The following is a 21,985-nucleotide window of genomic DNA, read 5'->3' on the forward strand; positions in this document are numbered from 1 at the left end:
GCAACTAGGGGAATTGAGCAGTAACTTCATTGCAGTATTAATGTAAGCCTTACTTGTGACTAATAAATAAACTTTATTAGCATACGGTGAAAAATATTGTTTCTTGCGCGCTATACAGACAAAGCATACCATACATAGGGAAGGAAAGGAGAGAGTGCAGAATGTAGTATTACAGTTATAGCTAGGGTGTAGAGAAAGATCAACTTAATGCAAGGTAGGTCCATTCAAAAGTCGGATGGCAGCAGGGAAGAAGCTGTTCTTGAGTTGATTGGTATGTGTCCTCAGATTTTTGTATCTTTTTCCCGAAGGAAGAAGGTGGAAAAGATTATATCCGGGGTGCATGGGGTCCTTAATTATGCTGGCTGTTTTTCCAAGGCAGTGGGAAGTGTAGACAGTCAATGGGCAGCACAATGTCGCAATGGTTAGTACTGCTGCCTGACAGCGTCAAGGACTGGGGTTCAATTCCCGGCTGGAGTCACTGTCTGTGTGAAGTTTGCACGTTCTCCCCATGTCTGTGTGGGTTTGCTCTGGGTGCTCTGGTTTCCTCCCACAGTCCAAAGATGTGCGGGTTAGGTTGATTGGCTATGCTAAATTGCCCCTTAGTGTCAGGGGGACTAGCTAGGGTAAATGCATGGGGTTATGGGGATAGGGCCTGGGTGGAATTGTGGTCGGTGCAGACTTGATGGGCCGAATGGCCTCCTTCTGAACTGCAGGATTCTATGCTTCTATGAATGGGTGGGAGGCTGGTTTGAGCTTTTGAGGGAAATCAACTTGCCCAGGCCTACAGGAATAGAGATTTCCACTCCATCTGACGAAGGAGCAGCGCTCCGAAAGCTAATGGCATTTGCTACCAAATAAACCTGTTGGACTTTAACCTGGTGTTGTTAAAACTCTTACTGTGTCTACAGGAATAGAGCCAGGGAATGAGACTGACTGGACTGTTTTACAAAGGGCAGGCATGTACTCGATGGGCTGAATAGCCTCCTTACTATAGCTCTATTACTCTAGCAACAAAATAACAGTTTTTAAAAAATTACACCTTACACCTGTATGGTGGAGCTTTATCTGGGATGGGTTGGAGTTGTCTGAAGATCGCCACGGTGATAAGCCAAATGGTCATCTCTACTCTCCGCTTGTGTGACAGTGATCACCACTTTGTTGTCAGCTGTGTGGCATGTTCCCACTTTGTTGGCAATAATAATGACTAGAAAGCTCAGCAGCAGTAATTAGGCATGAGTTGCCATAGTTACGGGTTTTACCATTTCCCACCCTCTGGACTCAGTGTTAATGAATGCTGACAGCAGTGTTGTACAATAGGGGCGGGAGGGGGGGTAACGTATCTCCGGTGGGAACTGAATGAAAACTGCCCCCATCTCATTTCAAGCAGGCTTCACAGCCAACAGCGAGGGGGAACTTCCCGGCATCATTTTCAATTTGAAACCAGGCCCCAGCGGCAAGGAACGAATACAGAAAATGTTCCAAATGCTCGGCAGGTCTGGCGTCACCTTTAGAGAGTGAAACAGAGTCAACATTTCAGGTCAGTGGCCTTTCGTCAGAATAGCTTCAAAACCTCCAACTTCTATCACCCTGAAGGGCAGCAGATGCATGTGAATGCCACCGTCTGTAGCTTCCCCTCCAAGTCATACTCCATCCTAACTTCGCTGGGATAAAATCCTACAGCTTCCTCACTAATGACACTGTGGGAATTCTTTCACCTCACAAACTGCAGTGGTTCAAGGCAGCGACTCACTCCTACCCTTTCGAGACCAATTAGGAACAGCTGATAAATGCTGGCCGGGCCATCGATTCCCCAATCTCCCGAGTTAAATAAAAATAAGTCTTGTCTTCACATTTCAAAAAGAATATTGAAGTGCCGGGGAAAGGAAAATAATGATTCACAAGGATGAGAGCAAAATGGGGAAAGAGGCTGTGGTAAACCACTGTTAGCTTATTGCCTGTGTGTGTGAGACGTGCCTGGACACGTCCCTGCCGGCCCTGCCCGGGACTCCTCCCCCCTCCCCCCCCCGGTCCAGGTATAAAGGCGACTGCTCCCCACCCCCCTGCCTCAGTCTGGACCAGTTCATCGGCATGGGTGTGCTCCAAGTCTTTTGCTAATAAAAGCCTATTTGTTCTTGCATACAAACTAGTCTTTGCTTGACTGATGGTGCATCAGAGGCACAACTATCAAAAAGGGATGAAAAGGCTGGGCCTATTAGTTTAAAGTTTATTTATTATTAGTCACAAATAAGGCTTACATTAACACTGCAATGAAGTTACTGTGGCGGCACAGTGGCACAGTGGTTAGCACTGCTACCTCACAGCGCCAGGGACCTGGGTTCGATTCCCTGCTTGGGTCACTGTGTGGAGTCTGCATGTTCTCCCTGTGTCTGCGTGGGTTTCCTCCAGGTGCTCCGGTTTCCTCCCACAGTCTGAAAGACGTGCTGGTTAGATATATTGACCCAAAGAGGTGCTGGCATGTGGCGACTAGGGGAATTTCACAGTAACTTCATTGCAGTGTTAATGTAAGCCTTACTTGTGACTAATAAATAAACCAACTTTATAAACTTTCTCGAGGAAAGTGAAGACTGAAGAAATGAAGAGATGTGATCCGAGAGAGGTTTTTAATACTATGAAGGAGTTCTCCAGGATAGACAAAGAGATGTTTCCACTTTTGGGAGAGTCCAAAACCAAGGTCCACGAATATAAGATAGTCACAAATAAATCTAACAAGGAGAAGCTTCTTTAATGAAAAGGTACTGAGAATGTGAAATATGCTGTCACAAGGAGTGGCGAAGGTGAATAACGAAAAAGCATTTAAGAGCTAGATAACTACTTGAGGGAGAAAAAGAGAAGGCCAATCAGTCAACCCCACTCCAATTGTAACTGCAACACTGCCCAATCACCAGCATGAACCTCCCTCCCAGTCCTTCCCATTCACAGCTACTTACATTTCTTCTCATACTTGCACCCTTCCTGCTCACCCTTTCCGATCAATCCCTCTGTCTCAAACCCTTCTCCATACCTTGTGGAATCCTATATAGAGATATGTGAGAATGGAGTCATCTTCCTGCTTGGGAGGTCACTTCCTGTCTCACCACAAGGTGAGTTCTTTGTGGCATAGACACGTGGAAAATAGGTACAGGAGCAGGCCATTCAGCCCTTCGAGTCTGTACCATCATTCAATATGATTGTGGCTGATCATGCACTTTCAGTATCCCACTCCTGCTTTCTCTCCATATCTCCTGATCCTTTTAGCCACAAGGGCCCCATCCAGCTCCTTCTTGAACATTAGGGTAAAAACAAAATACTGCGGATGCTAGAATCTGAAACAAAAACAAAAAATGCTGGAAAATCTCAGCAGGTCTGAGATAAGAGCCAATGTTTTGAGTCTAGATGATCCTTCATCATGAAGGGTCATCTAGTCTCGAAACGTTGGCTCTATTCTCTCTCAGTGAAGAAGTTCTTCCTCATCTCAGTACTGAATGGTTTATCCGTTACTCTTAGGCTGTGACCCCTAGTTCTGCACTTCCCCAACATTGGGAACATTCTTCTTGCATCTGGCTTGTCCAGTCCCATCAGGATTTTATATGTTTCCATGAGATCCCCTCTCATTATTCTAAATTTCAATGAGTGCACTGTCTCTCTTCATATGTCAGTCCTGCCATTCCAGGAATCAGTCTGGTAACACTTCACTGGACTCCCTCAATAGCAAGAATTTCCTTCCTCAAGACTAGGAGACAAAAACAGCACACAATACTCAAGGTGAAGCCTCACCAAGGCCCTATATAACTGCAGCAAGACATCCTTACTCCTATATTCAAATCCCCTTGCTATCAAGGCCAACATGCCATTAGCTTTCCTCACCGTCTGCTGTACCTGCATGCCAACCTTCAACAACTGTTCCACCATGAAAGTTCCCCTTTTCCTAAACTGCTACCATTCAGATAATAATCTTCCTTCCTGTTTTTGCCACCAAAGTGGATAACCTCACATTTATCCACATTATATTGCATTTGCCAAGTATTTGCCCAATCAGTCAGCCTGTTGAAGTCACCCGGCAGCCTCTTAGCATTCTCCTCACAGCACACACTACCATCCAGCTTAGTGTCAGCTGGAAACTTGGAGATATGGCATTCAATTCCTTCGTCTAAATCATTAATGTATATCGTGAAGAGCTGGGATCCCAGCACTGAGCCCTGCTGTACCCCTCTAGTCACTGCCTGCCACTCTGAAAAGGACCTGTTTATTCCCACTCTGAGCTTCCTGTCTGCCAACCAATTCTCTATCCACGTCAATACATTACCCCCAATACTATGAGCTTTAATTTTGCTCACTAATCTCTTGTGTGGGACCTTGTCAAAAGCCTTTTGAAAGTCCAGATATATAACATCCACTAATTCACCCTTGTCCACTCTACTGGTCACATCCTCAAAAAATTCCAGAAGATTTGTCAAGCATGATTTCCCGTTAGTGAATCCATGCTGACTTGGACAGACTTGAACCGTTTTCCAAATGCTCAGTTATTACATCCTTAATACTTGACTCCAACATTTTCCTCACCACCAATGTCAGGCTAACCGGAATATAATTCCCTGTTTTCTCTCTCCCTCATTTTAAAAAAAAGTGGGGTTACGTTTGCTACCCTCCAATCCACTGGAATTCTTCCAGAGCCTATAGAATGTTGGAAAATGATCACCAATGCATCCACTACTTCTAGGGCCACTTCCTTGAGTACTCTGAGATGCAGAGCATCAGGCCCTGGGGACTTACTGGGTTTTAATCCCAGCAATTTCCCCAATAAAATTTCCTAACTAATAAGGATTTCCTTCTGTTCCTCCTTCATGCTGGACCCTCTGTCCCCTAGTATTTCTGGAAGGTCATTTGTGTCCTCCTTAGTGAAGACAGATCCTAAGTATTTATTCAGCTGGTCTGCCATCTCTTTGTTGCCCATTATGAATTCACCTGATTCTAACTGCAAGGGATCTACATTTGTCTTCACCAGTATTTTTCTCTTCACATATCTATAGAATCCTTTGCAGTCAGTTTTTATGTTTTTTGCAAGCCTACTCTCGCATTCTATTTTCCCCTTCTGAATTAAACCCTTTGTCCTCCTCTGCTGGATTTTAAATTTCTCCCAGTCCTCAGGTTTGCTGCTTGTTCTGACCAATTTATATGCCTCCTCTTTGGCTTTAACACTATCCCCGATTTCCCTTGTTAGCCAAAGATGAGCCACCTTCCCTGTTTTATTCTTTTGCCATACAGGGATGTACAATTGTTGAAGTTCTTCCATGTGTTCTTTAAATGTCTGCCATTGCCTATCCAATGTCAACCCCTTAAATATCCTTTGCCCCCTGATCCTAGCCAATACACATTAGCTTTCTTCAAGTTCAGGACCCTAGTCTCAGACTTAACTGTGTCACCCCAATCTTAATGAAGAATTCTACCATATTATGGTCACTCTTCCCCAAACGATCTCGCACCATAAGGTTGCTAATTAATCCCCTCTCATTACACAATACCCAGTCTAGGATGGCCTGCTCTCTAGTTGGTTCCTTGACATATTGGTCGAGAAAACCATCCCTTATACATTCCAAGAAATCCACCCCCATCGCATTGCTGCCAGTTTGGTGAGCCCAATTAATTTGCAGATTGAAGTCACCCATGATAACTGCTGTACCCCTACTGCACGCATCTCTAATTTCCTGCTTGGTGCCATCCCCAACCTCACTGCTACTGTTTGTTGGTCTGTACTCAACTCCCATTAGCGTTTTTTGTCTTTTGGTGTTCCGCAGCTCCACCCATACAGATTCCACATCATCCAGGCTAATGTCCTTCCTCACTAATGCATTAATCTCTTCTTTAACCAGCAACACTACTCCACCCCGTTTCCTTTCTGTCCATCTTTCTTGAATATTGAATACCCCTGGATGTTGAATTCCCATCCCTGGTCTCCCTGGAGCCAGGTCTTCATGATCCCAATTGCATCATATCTGTTAGTGACTGTCTGCACAGTTAATTCATCCACCTTATTACAAATGCTCTTCACATTGAGGCTTGTTTTTTTGGCACTTATTGCCCTCTTAGAATTATGATGTAATGTGGCCCTTTTTGATTTTTGTCTTTGGTTTCTCGGCCTTCCCACTTTTCCCCTTATGCCTTTTGTTTTTGTCCCCACATTACTTCTCTCTGATTTCTTGCATCGGTTCCCATCCCCCTGCCACATTAGTTTAAACCCTCCCCAACAGCACTAACTAACACTCCTCCTCGGACATTGGTTCCAGTCCTGCCCAGAGGTGCAGACCATCCAATTTGTACAGATCCCACTTCCCCCAGAACCGGTTCCAATGTCCCAGGAATTTGAATCCCTCCCTCTTGCACCATCCCTCAAGCCATGTATTCATCTTAACTATCCTGGCATTCCTATTCTGACTAGCATGTGGAACTGGTAGCAATCCTGAGATTACTACCTTTGAGGTCCTACTTTTTAGTTTAACTCCTAACTCCCTAAATTCATCCCATTTTTTACCTACATCGTTGGTGCCTATACGCACCACGACAGCTGGCTGTTCACCCTACTCCTCCAGAATGCCCTCCAGCCTCTCTGAGACACCCTTGGCCCTTACACCAGGGAGGGAACATACCATCCTGAAGTCTTGTTTGTATCCACAGAAACACTTGTCTATTCCCCTTACAATTGAATCCCCTATCACTGTAGCTCTGCCATTCTTTTTCCTACCATCCTGTGTAGCAGTGCCAGTACAGAGCGAGACTGCGGATAGTTGGGAACCTATCTCGGGGGCAGGGAATTCAGATGGTGTTCGTAAAGCAGAAGTGGAAATGAATAGGGTTGGGAAGCATTTTCTGATCAGGGCCAGTGTGATCTCCTGGACTCGTTTTGATCGCCTCAGGGGGTCGGAGAGGAATTTCCCAGATTTTTTTTTCCCCATATTGGCCCTGGGGTTTTCACTCTGGGTTTTCACCTCTCCCTGGAGATCACATGGTCTGGAATGGGGGGGTGGGGGTGAGTTAATAGGTTGTGATGAACAAAGCATCATAGCTGTGAGGGACAGCTCGGTGGATAGGATATTAGGATGTAGATAGGCTGGAAAATTGGGCGGGGATCCTGGATTCAGGATTCAATCCTGGACCGGGGAGCGGCGCGGGCTTGGAGGGCCGAAGGGCCTGTTCCTGTGCTGTATTGTTCTTTGTTCTTTGTTCTTTGTACAGTGCCATGAACCTGGCTGCTGCCACCTTCCCCTGGTGGGCCATCTCCCCCAACTGTATCCAAATGGTATATTTGTTCACAGATTCATAAAATCATACAATCTACAGTGCAGAAGGAGGTCATTTGACCCATCGAGCCTCCACTGACATCAATCCCGCCCAGGTCCTGTCCTTTCCCCATAACCCCAAATATTTACCCTTCCAATCCCCCTGACATTAAGGGGCAATTTATCATGGCCAATCAATCTAACCCGCACATATTTGGACTGTGGGAGGAAACTGGAGCACCCGGAGGAAACCCATGCAGACACGGGGAGAATGTACAAACTCCACACAGTCACCCAAGGCCGGAATTGAACCCGGTTCCCTGACATTGTGAGGCAGCAGTGTTAACCACTGTCACCATGCTGTCCCATGATGTTTGCAGCGAGATGACCGCAGGGGACCCCTGCACTGCCTTCCTACTTTTCCTCTGTCTGGTGGTCACCCGTTCCCTATCTCCCTCAGTAACTTTTATCTGCAGTGTGACCAACTCACTGAATGTGCTTTCCGTAACTTCATCAGCATTGCAGATGCTCCAAAGTGAATCCATCCGCAGCTCCAGAGCCGTCAAGTGGTCAAACAACAGCTACAGCTGGACACACTTCCTGCACATGAAGGAGCCAGGGACACTGGAAGAATCCCTGAATTCCCACATTGCACAAGAGGAGCATGACATGGGTCTGGGATCTCCTGCCATGACTTAACCTTTAAGTTAACTTAACATCATAAACTGTAATGCCAAGAGAAAAAAAGAAAAGAAAGAGAAGAGAAACTACTTACCAGTCACCAGCCAATCACTTGCCTGCTGGCTGTGATGGCATGGTTCTATTTCTTTCTACTTCTCGTTTGCCCTCGAGTCTCCCTCGCAGGTCCACCCCTCCTCTCCTCCCAAACGTGAGCACCTCTTTCCCTTCAGCACCAAATTCCCACTCAGCTCCAAATTTCCGATACCCTCACTCTGGCTGAATCTCTCTCCCACTGGCATGCGCAAGCTCACTGGTCCAGGGCTTTCCCTTGCTTGTCGTCCTCACCGGGACTTTTATTTTTGGTCAGAGGAGGAGGGAGGGAGGAAACACTGAACTAGTGTTAGGGGTTTAACTGTCACTTGACAATAGCTCATCCACAAACCACTGTCTTGCTCAAGTCCTCCTTCTGGGAATGGTGACTGCACCAAAGATGCAAATCCCAATAGCCAATCAGCATTGCCTCTCTGCTGCCCTCTGCTGGAGCAGGGATTGTAACATTTCTGCATCAAATAGAAGGAATTATGCAAGAGATACATTATCTCAAGGAGATATATAAAAGCAAAATACCACAGAAGTTGGAAATCTGATATTAAAACACAGCTGGTCTGGCAGCATTAATGGAGAGAAACAGAGTTAACATTTTGAGTCCAAATGACCCTTCTACAGAACTGAGGAGAGGTAGAAATGCAATGAATGACATAGTTGTAGATGAGGGTGAAGGAGGTGGGGCAGATTTGAAGCACAGGGATATGCTGGGGCAAACGCGAGTCCAACAAAGATTTCATGAACATAAGACAAAGGGGGTGCTAATGGTGACATTCAGAACTGAAAAGTGCTAATGGTGGAAAATGTAAGATAGCAGAATGCGTTAATAGAGGAACAAAGGTCAGTGCTCAGTGGGAGCAAAACTGAAAAACAAGAGACAAGGGTGGCCAGGACCTGGGTTCAATTCCAGCCTTGGGTCAATGTCAGTGTGGAGTTTGCCCATTCTCCCCTTGTCTGCGTGGGTTTCCTCCGGATGCTCCGGTTTCCTCCCATAGTCCAAAGATGTGCGGGTTAGGTTGATTGACCATGCTCAATTGATCCTAATGTCAGGGGATTAGCAGGGTAAATATGTGGGGTTACGGGAATAGGGCCTGGGTGGGATTGCGGTCGGTGCAGACTCGATGGGCCGAACGGCCTCCTTCTGCACTGTAGGGATTCTATGATTCTATGAAGTGGCCACGTGAGGGAAGGGTGGGGTTGTGTTGGGGCGGGCCAGGGGAACTGAGGAGTCAAGGAAGATAAGGCTTCTTGGTGAACCAATGATGCTGGTGTTGACTGTGAAGCTAGCAGTGAAGCTGAACATTTTACTTTTTTTTCTCTTTCTTGCTATTATTTTTGAATCCTTCTATTATTTTCCATATCTTTATATTTTTCTTTAAATTTTTGTACTTTACTTGAATCAATTGTAAAATTTACCTTATTTGGCCTCTGGGCGCAACTGTAATTGACGCTAAATCCTCTTCTGAGACAGTTGCTCGGGAATGAGCATGACTTGTTTCCACACTGGTTTGATGAGTTGATCATAAATAAATCGTTGATGGATGAATGAATGAACCAGTACCAATGACACAGAAAAATTGATGCTGATTTTCTTTGCTGTTTATGCGCTTTGCTATGTACAAACCTGTTGTCAGTTTGCCCACATGACAGCAGTGATTGCAGTTAAAAAGTTACTAATTAGCTGTGAGGCACTTAGGGACATCCTGAGGACGTGAAAGACACTATTATAATTGACTGTTCTTTCTCTTAGAGCAGCTAAGTATTTACTGTTCCTGAGAGACTGGCACATGGAGAGTGGAATCAGAATATTTATTCATGCAGCTATGTATTATCAAATTAGAAGACACTTAATTTGCAGAGGCCATTCAAAAGCTTACAAACCTAGCAGCGTCAGACAGTTGCCCAGGCCACAGAAATTTGCCAATGAGGCATAATCCAAGATTTCACCCTCACCTTATTCCAGCAATAGCCAAATGATCCCTCCACAATGTATCCAAACCATAGGAACAGCACTCCCACAACAATGCAGCTCAATTCTTGCACCTCCACCCAAATGTTGCCAAATCCCCAGATCCCCGTGCATATTCTGCCAGGCAACAAACCATCCCCTCAGTAATGTGGAAACAGAAAGCTGCCATCTCCAATATTGCTACACACCAAGTACCTTGAACCTCAGGCATCCTGCTTTATGTGCTCCAAGTTTAGAAGGTAAAAGATAAAATATAGAAGCAGGTTGGCTCAGTGGTATCACAAGGTTGTAGGCTCAAGCCTCACTCTAGAGGCTCAACCACAACATTTAGGCTGATACTCAGATCAGAGTTGAAGGAGAGCTGCACTGTTGGAAGATACTAGTTTTAGGATGAGACGTTAAAGTCCTTTCTGCTGGATAGAAATGTCCCGTGGTGCTCTTTTGAAGAAGGGCTTTAGGGTGCTACCTGATGTCATGTCCAATATTTATTTCTCAGCCAATAACATTGGAATGGATTGGCCCAGATTTTGCAATAATAATAATGAGGTGGCAGTCTTGCGGCGCAGTGTTAGTGTCCCTACCTCTGGGCCAGAAGCTTTGGGTTCAAGTTCCACTTCAGGGCTTGGTGTCCACAGAAGGTGCATGCATAATGTGGCTAAACAGGTTGATTGTCAGCCAGTAAATCTTTCCAAAGTGCCTGATGGCAGGCAGTAAAACTGTGAGAGTTTCCTGGTCAGCCAGCTTGCAGAAGGCAATGGCAAACCATTGCAGTACTTTGCCAAGCATAAATATGGACAAGTGCCATGGTTGCCAACACCCTCTTGTGCACGGTACTGAAGGAGGAATAATATGAGCATAACAATGTTTTACAATTAGGTGGTAAAACATACAGTAATTCCTGGTGTCTGCACATGCAAAGTTAAATGTGGAAATCCAAAAGTTGCCATGAGGAATACCATGCTGTTTCACAGGGTGTGAGATTTCAGTTTTTGCTGATAGATTCAGCATCGGGTAATCAGCCACTAGTCTTTTACTAAACATGGTTGGAAACATTACAGTGAATACATTCAGTAATTAGCTTTTAATGGCATAAAAGTGTGATGGAAGACTTGCCTGGATGGGTGCAGCTTCAACAACACTCAAGAAGGTTGACACCATCCAGGACAAAGCAGCCCACTTGATTGGCACTGCATCCACAAACATCCACTCCCGCCACGACAAGATGCACTGCAGCAATTCACCAAAGATCCTTAGACAGCATCTTCCAACCCACGACTACTTCCACTTAGAAAGCCAAGAGCAGCAGCAGAGTCACTCACCATCCTGATTTGGAAATATATCGTCGTTCCTTCACAGTTACTGGGTCAAAAGCCTAGAATTCCCTCCCTAATGGCATTGTGGGTCAACCCACAGCACATGGATTGCAGCGATTCTGGAAGACAGCTCACTACCACCTTCTCAAGGGCAACTAGGGATGGGCAATAAATGCTGGCCAGCCAGCGACACTCACGTCCTACAAATGTAAGTTTTAGGGCAAATCCTCCATGATTAAAGAACCCAGGGATAAGGAGAATGGACAATTTGTTAAAATGGTCTGCTGGCTGTCAAAACTCCCAAGCGCAAACCTGTCGGTGGACCTTTACAGCCACATGAATATGCAAGAGATTGGGAATAACGAGAAGGTCGAGACAGGGATGATCTAATCAACAGGAAACAAAGGAGAAACCATGGCCAGCAGACGAGGGGTAAATAACCCAGCAGCAAGACAATGAAAACGGAGATCAGCCCATCCACGGAAAACATTAAGACCCATCTCGCTGATGGGATACCAATCAGACCGATTCAGAAAACATTTAAAAAGACATAAAAATATCGATTAAGGGCGGCCCCGACAGTTCCGGCCCTTTGTTCCAGTCGATCGAAACTAACAGTGATCAAAAATTGCTTTATGCGAGAGAATCACCGGGGAGGTTTAAAAAGGACAAGCAAGCAACGGCTCGCGCGCTCTCTCTCTCTCTCTCTCTCGATGTGTGCCCGCTCTCTCTCTTAGCTTTTCGCCTCTTCCTCCTGGCACTTGGCTCTTCAGCTCTCGCACCACGTGTCCCCGCTCCTGCCCACCAGCCGGACCCGCATCAAGACAAGTAAAGCCGCTCTCTAAGTTGTAAGTACCTCCGCTGGCTGAAGTTCCCGATATAAGGTAGAGGACGAGGGTTGAAAGGGGGTGGTGTTTAGTGAAGTTAAGTGTGATAAGACTGTAAAAGTAAGAATTTACATTGTGCCGATAGTGTTTCCTCCCATAGAAAATAGTTTTACAGTATAAGCTTTATTATTGTATGGTGTGGTGTTGGGAAGGTTGATTTGCTGTTTGAATAAATTATTGTAACTTTGAAACCCGTTTGGAGTTCGTCTTGCTTTTCTGTTCTCTCATCCGTGTACTCTGGCGGGGTCACAATTTCAAGAGCTCTCACCGTAAATCCGGAGTCTAGAACCAAGGTTGCTCTGAGCGCCTCGAAAACGCTCACTCGGGGGAATCGACTGGTCAGGGATAAACAGTGCAGTTTCCCTCTTTCTCCCTCTCGTGAGGTTACAGGGTGGCCGTTTGCTCCACCAACGAGAGAGAGAGAATCACCCAGGCGTTGGTGGTGGTCAGGATACCTGGTGTAGAATAAGGTCCAGGTCACTGGTTAGGTATAAACAGTGAGCCTGGCCCAGCGCTCTTTCCGGCGGAAACTGCCCCAGTGCAGCGTTCCTCGGCTTTGAAGTTTCAGAGCCCGCTGGAAAGAGACCCCACAGGTATTGCTGTACACCGATACCAGCCTGTGCGTGGAGTAAAGGAAACAGACCTGCTACACAAATGAATAAAAAAAGTCATTATTACTTCTGAATAACTGCTCTGGCCTGGAAAATCAATTTTATGACTGAGTAGTTTTCCTCAAAAGAAAAGCAGTATTATTTGTTCTTAAAAATAAAAACGAAAGCAATCTTTGTCTTAGTTTTTCTGATTTCCTCTTTCATATTTTTCCTTTTGCCCCTATTCATATTCAAACCTGCATTTTGCTTCTCGTACGATGATTTGGATGTAATTTATATTTTGTGTTTTTTTTCTTTCCTTGTTTGCAGCCTGCAATTGGCTAAAGAGCATCCCTGCAGTTTTTCTAGTTCACAGATGCTGCAGATTCCCTATAGAGTACGATTTCCTGGATCAGATGTGGGATTCATAGAAATCTCTGTTGATGAGCCCGCAACAAGCCTCTGGGCAACTATACGTGAAGTAAATGGCAAAAGCCATTCCTTCGCCACAGAAAGGAACATTCTGGGCATTTCTCTCATTGTTGTTTGCAGAAGCTTGCTGTGCACAAATTGGCAGTTTCAGTTCCTACATTACAACAATGGAAGCACTTCCAAAGGACTTAATTGGCTGTAAAATGCTTTGGGATATCCTGAGGTCATAAAAGGAGCTGTAGAAACACACGGCTGTCTTTCTTCTTCCACATTTTTAATACAATAGTGGGCAAGTTGTGCAATTTAGCTTTTCCCTGAAGCACAGTTAAAGATTCCAAAATATCGCGCAACATAAGTAGAGCTTGACTCCTTCAGCCACAGTAAAATCAGTGGCCTTGATAATACTTTGTGTGTTATTTGGGAGAGCATTCCCATCGATGCAAAACACGTCCACAACTTGTGCTTCTTTCAGGGTGACCAAATAAACCAAAACAAATTGAGGGTCAAGTTAAAAGTCAACCCCCTAGAGGGGCACGGCTTCAAAGGAAACAGAATCTCAAAGGGCACTTAAAATATCAAAACAAATCCACAACTTAAGTGAGAGCAATGCTTAGCAAAGATTCACAAGCGCGTTTAAAAAAATTAGAATGTGTTGCATAAATGCTACCTCAGCAATAGGAGGCACAGTATGAGGCTTTCTGCACTGTATAAATCATAGAAGCCTCTCAGCTCATGCATCTTTTTGCTCCTGTCATCAAATTATTCTCACTGTTCCATGCTGACCTAGTAGTTGCTAAGCCCTGTATACTGTTTGCGTTAATATATATCTATTGAAGTTCTGTCTTATTTAAATTGCTGCATAATCCTGACTGGTTAAAATTGGAATTGTTAAATCAGAACTCTGAGATTGGTCTCCCGCATAAGCTTGTAAGTTGTACAAATTTAATTTAATTAATGAAGTGCTCTTTATAATTAATCTTTTACACTTAATTTAGATACTACCATCTGACCAAATATGCACCACTTTTACGCCCTTCTGGTTACATTTCCGCCTCAGCGTTTTATTTAGCACTGCTGATTGTTCATTGTTTTAATTTTTGTGTAACTATATATTTGAGGAAAAAAGATTAGACAGCAAAGATGGTCAAAAAATCAACAGGTATCATGAACTGGAATGCTCTTCAAATGGCAACGGTACTTTGTGCAATCACTTGGAGGTTGACACTACGCTTTACGTTGATCTTTCTGGGATTCTCTCTTTGGAGCTTTTAACATTGGGAAAATCTTAGAAATGAAAGATTTTCATTTATGAGTCAACTTCTGACCCAAGGAATCAGTCACCCCATACTAAAGTCAGGATATAGCATTGGTAGAGGTATATTAAAATTTACAAACAAATAAGAGAAATATAAAAACAAAATCAGAAAAGCTGCAAACATTTAGCAGATCAGGCTGCTTCTGTGGAGAAATAGAAGCCAATATTCAGGTCTTTGTCAGGAATCTAGATAACAGGTCTTAGACCAGAAATGTTGAATGACTGACTTCTGTTCCTCCACAGATGCTGCCTGCCCTATTAATATTTATATATTCTCTCACATTTTTTTCCTTTCTTTCCTCACCTTTTCCCATTTTTTAAAAAGATTGTGTTCACAGCCCTCCTGGGTACCGTTTTCTTTATGTGTGACTAGAGAGTGAAAGTACGCGAAGAACGTGGAGGCAGGATTATGCCAATATTTTAGCTTTAATGCAGAGTTTTCACCAGTGCTATAAGTCCTAATATTTTAATAGGAGGTTTTCACCTTTGAAACAAGTGCAGGCATAATACCTCTTCCATGGGGTTTTTACTGCTTTCATTTATCCTCAGGATAAGTATGCTGCAAAGCCAGAATTTACTTGCCATACTTTTGCATCATATTCAAACATGATCCGACCATTCATCTGTAAAAAAGAACATTGTGTAGAACAAGAAACAGGACCACCTATAGGTCTGGTCAAAGACAACACACAGGAATGGTGGCTATCTTGGAATAAAACTCCGTGTCAGTGGCCTGCAGAGATAGCTGCAGTATCATCTTCCCACACTGCCTAAACGCAAACCATAAGTTCTGCCTTCACTTTCAAAGTGAGGGTCAGCAAGACAATTCCACATTTAGAGGTGGCAGTGAAGTAGTGTTATTGTCACTGGACTATAAATCCAGAGACCCAGAGTAATGCTCTGGGGACCTGGGTTCGAATCCCACCACGGCAGATGGTAAAATTTGAATTGAAAAGAAGACTGGAATTAAAAGTCGAACGGTGACCATGAAACCGATGGTCGATTGTCGTAAAAATCCATCTGATTCACTAATGCCCTTTAAGGAAAGGAAACCTGCCGTCCTTACCTCGGCTGGCCTACATGTGACTCCAGCCCCACAGCAATGTGGTTGACTCTTAACTGCCCACTCAAGGGCAATTAGTGATGGGCAATAAATGCTGACCCAGCCAATGATGCCCACATTCCATGAATGAATAAAACAAAGAAAGCTGACCTGCCAACCCTTGTGTGAAAACTCTTAATCAAGAAAACTATTTGGAAGTCCCAGGGGAAAATTTTCCCATTCTGACTGCCATGGAGATCAGAATGGGCAAGGACCAGACCATGGAAAGGCCCATTGACATTGGGTGGGATTTTTCGGTTTCGGGACGAGTGCAGCCGGAAAATCCCGCCCCTAGTGTTAGCCAGACTAGTAGGTTTTGTTCTATTATCACCAATGGCAATCTATTAAGTGGATTAAGAGTAATTTATAAATGCAAGATAAATCAAAGTCCACCATCCTTGGAGGTGGAAGGATATAATTAATTACGTAATTTGGATTTATATCAGAACCAAAGACTTTGACTTCAAGGCAAATTGAACCTGGCTGTGCATCATATTACCCTCAAGAGTGTTGACCAAGCCTAAACCCAAGCACACAATTGTCAGCTATCCTTCTTCATCCTTCCCTGAAGTCATTACTATTATCAACTAAACCATCCTCTTCCAAGGCTTCTCCACCATTATCAAGGTGAGTGGAACCGCACTTGTTTGGCTCCATTCTTACCTGTCCACTTATAGCCAGGGCAATGCTGACAATGATTTATCTTCCTGCATTGTGATCTCCTTCAAAGATCTATCCATTTATTCACCACCACCACCAGCTCCCCCCCCTCCCCCCCACCCAACCCAACACTCCACCCTCTTCTTTCTCATCCAAGTGAGGCCACTTGGCAACATTACTCAACGATGGTGAGTTCCACATGTTCTCAAACAAATTATGATAGGCATAGATAGGGTTGACAGTCAGAATGTTTTTCCCAGATTTGAAATGCCTAATACTAGGGGGCAAACATTTAAGGTGGGAGGGGAGAAAAGTTCAAAGGAGATATGAGGGGCACAGAGAGTAGTAGGTGCTGCCACGGGTGGTGGTGGAGGCAGATATGATAGGGGTGTTTAAGGGGCTTTTGGATAACCTCATGAATATGCAAGGAATAGAGGGATATGGATCAAGGGCAGGCAGAAGGGATTAGCTTAATTTGGAGTCATGTTTGGCACAACATCATGGGCCGAAGGGCCTGTTCCTGTGCTGTACTGTTCTATGTTCTAATACCTGGCACTATTTCTCCAACACTTTTATCAAGCCCTTTGGGGATGCCAACATCCTGTCATGGACGAGCTTCAGCTTATCCAGTTAAATATCGGTAAGCCTCAAGTTATGGGGAGCGTTTCTCCCAGCCCACTGTGCTGCTAGAGCAATACAGCAGGCCGGGAGACATAAACGGAGGTCATGTCGTGGGCTTCCCGCTGGGCGCTATGGTCTCTGCACGTCTCCGGCCGCCGGATTTCTGACGACGTCAGTTCCATGCCAGAAATCAACATGGAGCTGAATAAATTATTTAAATCAGCATTTCCATCGGATTAGTGGGCCCAGGACTGAAGCCTCCGGGCCCACTAGTCTCCCCAAACCTCCCCCCTCCCGCCAGGAGGGTTCACAACAGCTCCCTACTAGCAGGGAGCTGGTGACCCGATCCCTCTGAAGTGAAGGGAGGCCATGGAGCTCCCCCAGGAGGTTGGGGTAAGGAGGAGGTTCCTCCTTGGCATTGCCAGCTTGGCAGTGCTAGCCTGGCCCCTTCACACTGCCTAAGGAGCAATGTGACAATGTCCAAGACGCATTCTGGCACTGCCTTCTGGGCATTGGGGGTGCCAACGGAAGTGGGGGCAGAGGGGGTGGGGCCCATTAGGGGGTAGGATCTATGTGCGGGGAGATCAGTGAGGGTGGGAGGTTCCACTGCCACTCTGCATTGGGATCAGTGTTAGAGGGAGGAAAGGGGCTGATTAGAGTAGGGGTAGCTGGGGGTGGGGAGGGGGATTGGGAATGTGGGATGGGGAGGGGGGAGATTGAGGCAGGCTGGGGGGCATCAGGGTTGGCCCAGAGATGTCCGGGAGGCCAGCAATCCATGGTGGACTGGGGGGTGGTGGTCACATGACCAGCGATGAGGGGTGTTGCTGGTTGCTGTGCTGGCCAGCAATCGGGAGGCCCACAGTGCGGGGCTACTGCGCATGTGCCAACCTCTGCTCTGACAGATTGGCACATGCGTAGTGGCCCGCTCAGCGCTATGTTGCCAGCCTCTCCAGTGGGAATAGGACCCGCCCCCAGCTTTTCAGCACGATTCATGCTAGGGCACTCTGTGATGCAGAGTGTGCGAGATGCATTTAGAAAATCCTGCTAAAAAAAAGTGGGATTTACTCCAGATTTTATGTGAATTCTGCACTTAGAATTTTTTTGGGGAGAATCCCACCCATCGTCTTTGGTCCTGGCCTCTAACTCGACCTTATCTCCAATTCCAGCTCCACACCTCAGTCTCAGTTTGAACCTGACCACTGATAACCTGGACATCGATCCTACTGTTTCTTGAGCCGAGCTTCCAATTCAATATTTCTCATCCAGAACATCACTTGCTTCAGCCCATCTATTACTAAAGCCATCATTTATGCATTTCTTACCAGACTTAATCATACTACTGTTGTGTTATCCAGTCTCCCATCCTACATAAAATTCAGATTATCCAAAATACTCTTCCTGCTCCGATGTCACATTAATTCCAGCTCACCCCATCACCTTTTGCACTGATTTCATATAATCCGTACAGTGCAGAAGGAGGTATTCAGCTCATCAAGTCTGCACCGACACCAATCCCACCCAGGTTCTATCCCCGCTTAGCTACCCTGCCAATCCATCACATCCCGAGACACCAAGGGTTAATTTAGCATGTCCAATCAACCTAACCCACACATCTTTGGGCTGTGGGAGGAAACCAGAGCACCCGGAGGAAACCCACGCAAACACGGTGAGAATGTGCCAACTCCACACAGTGACCCAAGTCGGGAATCGAACCTGGGTCCCTGGAGCTGTGAGGCAGCAGTGCTAGCCATTGTGCCACCGTGCCGCCCAAAGACTTACATTGGCTCCCCGTCTCTCAATGTCTCAAATTTAAAATTATCCTTTGTATTCCAACTTCCTTGCCCTTGACCCTCCCTGTCTTTGTAACAAGCAACCCAAACAACCCTTGACGAATGTTTTTCTTCCTCCAACTCTAGCCACTATGTATTCCAATTCATTCACCTAACTTGTGTCCATGCCTTTGGCTTTTAATCAACCTTCCTAAAAACTCCTTCTTTTGCTCCTGTCACATTCTTCTCTGATTATAATTAGGCAAAGTGTCAAGCAATATGTTAAAAATGCTATATAAATGCCAAGTTGTTGTTTTTCACATTACATTTTAACAAAGGGAACAATTTCTGCTAACATAGAAACTCAGAGTGAAAATGCATATTGAATTTGAGATACTTTGAAATAACTTTTGTCCTCCTTTAGGCCACATTTTTTTTTTCCAAAAAAATTATTTTTTCCTCCCCCATGGATTTAAAGCACAATAACAGCATTCGTTCTATTTTGTTAGCTTGCTACTTCCTCACTTCTCCAAATAACATTGAGCTCTGTTAAGAAAAGCACTGAATTTATTTGGTGCAAGTAGGTTAACAGAAAGGAGAAAGAAAACAGGCTGGCATTTATGTCCTCCTGATAACAGATGGATCTAGGGTCTCCTTAGGCACGGGTTCACAGGATGTGAGATGGCATGGTTTGGTGCTTCTTATTTCGCAACATAAACCTCAGCGCGAAGGCAATTGCAACCAGGGATTTTGAGAGATAGTTTTGTTTTCTTTGTGGATTTGATGTGACAGGGTGAATCACTGGTGGAAAAGCAGCACCTGGCGTGCAATTTATTAGTTCTATTGCTTTAAGTGTGCACTGATTTGTCCCACGGTTGCTGGAATGTCAAGTGTTACTTTCAGTGTGTCAAAAATATGTGGAGAATTCACAGATCACAAAGTTCTGCTTCGACAGGAGGCAGCAGACACATTAGACATTTAGTCAGTAATATAGTATACTGACAATATCGAGAAGAACAAGGAGGAGGTCAAAGTAAGCTAAGCTTACCAATTGATGGAAATTATGGAAATGCATGATCTACACCAGCACTATATTTGCAATACCTATGCCGGTAAGTCAAATTGCAGGGAATAAATGATTGCAAATTTTGGTTTTGCATGACCCATTAGTGTGGTTAGTCTAGTCTATGTAAGAAGGTAGAGAGAGTGCTGATTTACTGGAAATACCTCAAGAATAGAAACAATAACATCTCTACAGCACAGACATGGTTCTTCAAACCCTGAGGATTGCCAGTGTCAGGTAAAGAATATTAAAAAAAACACGTAAAACACGAAGTTATAAAAATGGCACATTTATTGCTACAGAACTGTCATGTACATGACTGCTTGGAATAACTACTGATGATAAACAGGTAATGGCCTACATCGAGCTGGCCTTTGAATACTCCAGCAAACAATCTGTTCGGACATTTCTACAAATCTGAAAAACACCAAAAAAACATGAAAAGTTGAGGCACTCGAGCCACACAAATGGGAAAAAGGTGAAATAGGTTTTTTTTTTCTTCACTGCTGCAGCTATGTGTAGTCGCGACATCATGCGACTTACAACTAAAACGCTACCATACAGTTCATCTCAGTAACACATGGTAAAATAACATCTTTTAAATAGTAAAATAAAGTAACAAACTTTTACTCAGAATGATTCCAAAAATCTACAAAGAGAAATATTCAGAATCCGAGAATTTTTTTTTTCAAGATCCATGGTATAAAAGGATTGCTCCTGCGAAAAATAAGCCAAATATATTTTTTTCTTTTAAATTTAGCTTTTATAGGGTGTACTACAGTCTATTTCATAGCAAAAAGAGCACTAGACAAAAGAAGCTTTATAACAAAAAGCCAGGCACTGATACATGGTAATTCTCTGCTTTTCTCTTCACTTAATTGCATCACAAGTACAAGAATGAAAAAGGCCACAGTTCATATTCTCACCATTACATATGTCTATAATACTTGAAATGAGCATGGTAAACCAGCACTGCACAAGATGAATAAGAGTCCATGAGAAACATGTCTGTAAAAGTGGGCTCATAAAAGCCTTGGTGCCCCATTTTATTGGAATTACATCTCCTTTTTTTTTAAATTTCACCTATATTTTTTTTCCAGTCAGCTATAATTGGCTAATATTTGTGCTTGTTCATACCAAATGCTAAATCATTTCTGGAGAGTGTTCACTTTTGTTTTTTAAAAGAATTAAAAATAAACTTGCCTGATACAAAAAAAAATACAAAAGGAAAATGAAACAAAAACTAAACAAAATTAAAAAAAAGAAATCGGAAGACTGGATAAATTTACAAATTGCATCACTGGTTCAATTGACAAGTTTATAGGCGTTTAGTGTTAATTACAGCTACATTGAAGACAATGGGTATTGATGGGTGAGCTGTTTGATTCAGTTTATGAACTGTTATAGACAGGGATGTGGATCCATTAACAAGTCTAAAGTAATAAGATCTTGCATTTTTACTTACTTGGTGTTACGCTAACATTTTTAGTAACAATTAAAATGTTACAACTCTTTTGCACATGTCTAATCAAATAGTGCCTCAGATGTTAACACTTGTAATACATGCCCAACCAAATCAACAGAAAAGTATTATATATTATATATGCTCAGCCATAAATTGGCACAACCAATTTTTGTCACCTGTTCAAATAAAATTGCCTCTACATAATAGCTACATCCATTAAAATTCCTTTATTGTCACTCATTGTCAATGATGCCACAATATCTCCGAGGTGTTATGTTTCTGGAACTCGATCTTAAACAACGGAGCAAAGAAATTCCCTATCCTTCCCTGAACAAGAAGATTTGAAAATTGGACCTCTGGAAGCAAGCAGCATTCCCTTCAACCTCAACATTCTGGCTTAACCTCCTGCATGTCTTTTAATTACTCATTATCTCAAGACTAAAGGAATGTCGTTACAGTGTAACTAGGAATATATACAGAAAGGAAATTTTTATTTACCAACACATGTTTGGATATAAAATGCAGCTAAGCTGACATTGTGGAAAATTTCTGTACCCATCAGTTCATCACCACATGCATTGTTGTTATGTCTTTAGTCATTTTGTTCCTGCCATATTCTTAATTAAATGATGAGAATCCATTCTGAGTTTGAAATCATCACCCCTTTACCTCCTCTATTTAAAATGTAAACCACACCATCTCCAATCATCTTTGACACCTGATGCAGTCAAGAGATGGAAGG

General features: G+C 43.9%; 1 protein-coding gene across 8 annotated transcripts in view; it reads right to left on the minus strand.

Annotated features, from left to right (window-relative positions):
- Positions 1–20,052: 20,052 nt before the first annotated feature.
- Positions 20,053–21,985, minus strand: part of tcf4 (transcription factor 4) — a 502,483-nt gene continuing 500,550 nt past the window's right edge. For 7 of the 8 annotated variants that reach the window (XM_078219717.1, XM_078219702.1, XM_078219710.1 and 4 more), the window contains one exon: positions 20,054–20,195. In XM_078219717.1, the coding sequence (XP_078075843.1) occupies positions 20,111–20,195 (85 nt within the window). In that variant the 3' untranslated portion in view covers positions 20,054–20,110. Of the gene's footprint in view, positions 20,196–21,985 lie in introns of all 8 variants that reach the window. The other variant, XM_078219783.1, reaches the window with a different exon arrangement.

The sequence above is a fragment of the Mustelus asterias genome, chromosome 1, assembly GCF_964213995.1.
Source record: "Mustelus asterias chromosome 1, sMusAst1.hap1.1, whole genome shotgun sequence".
In the NCBI taxonomy this organism is placed as follows: domain Eukaryota; kingdom Metazoa; phylum Chordata; class Chondrichthyes; order Carcharhiniformes; family Triakidae; genus Mustelus; species Mustelus asterias.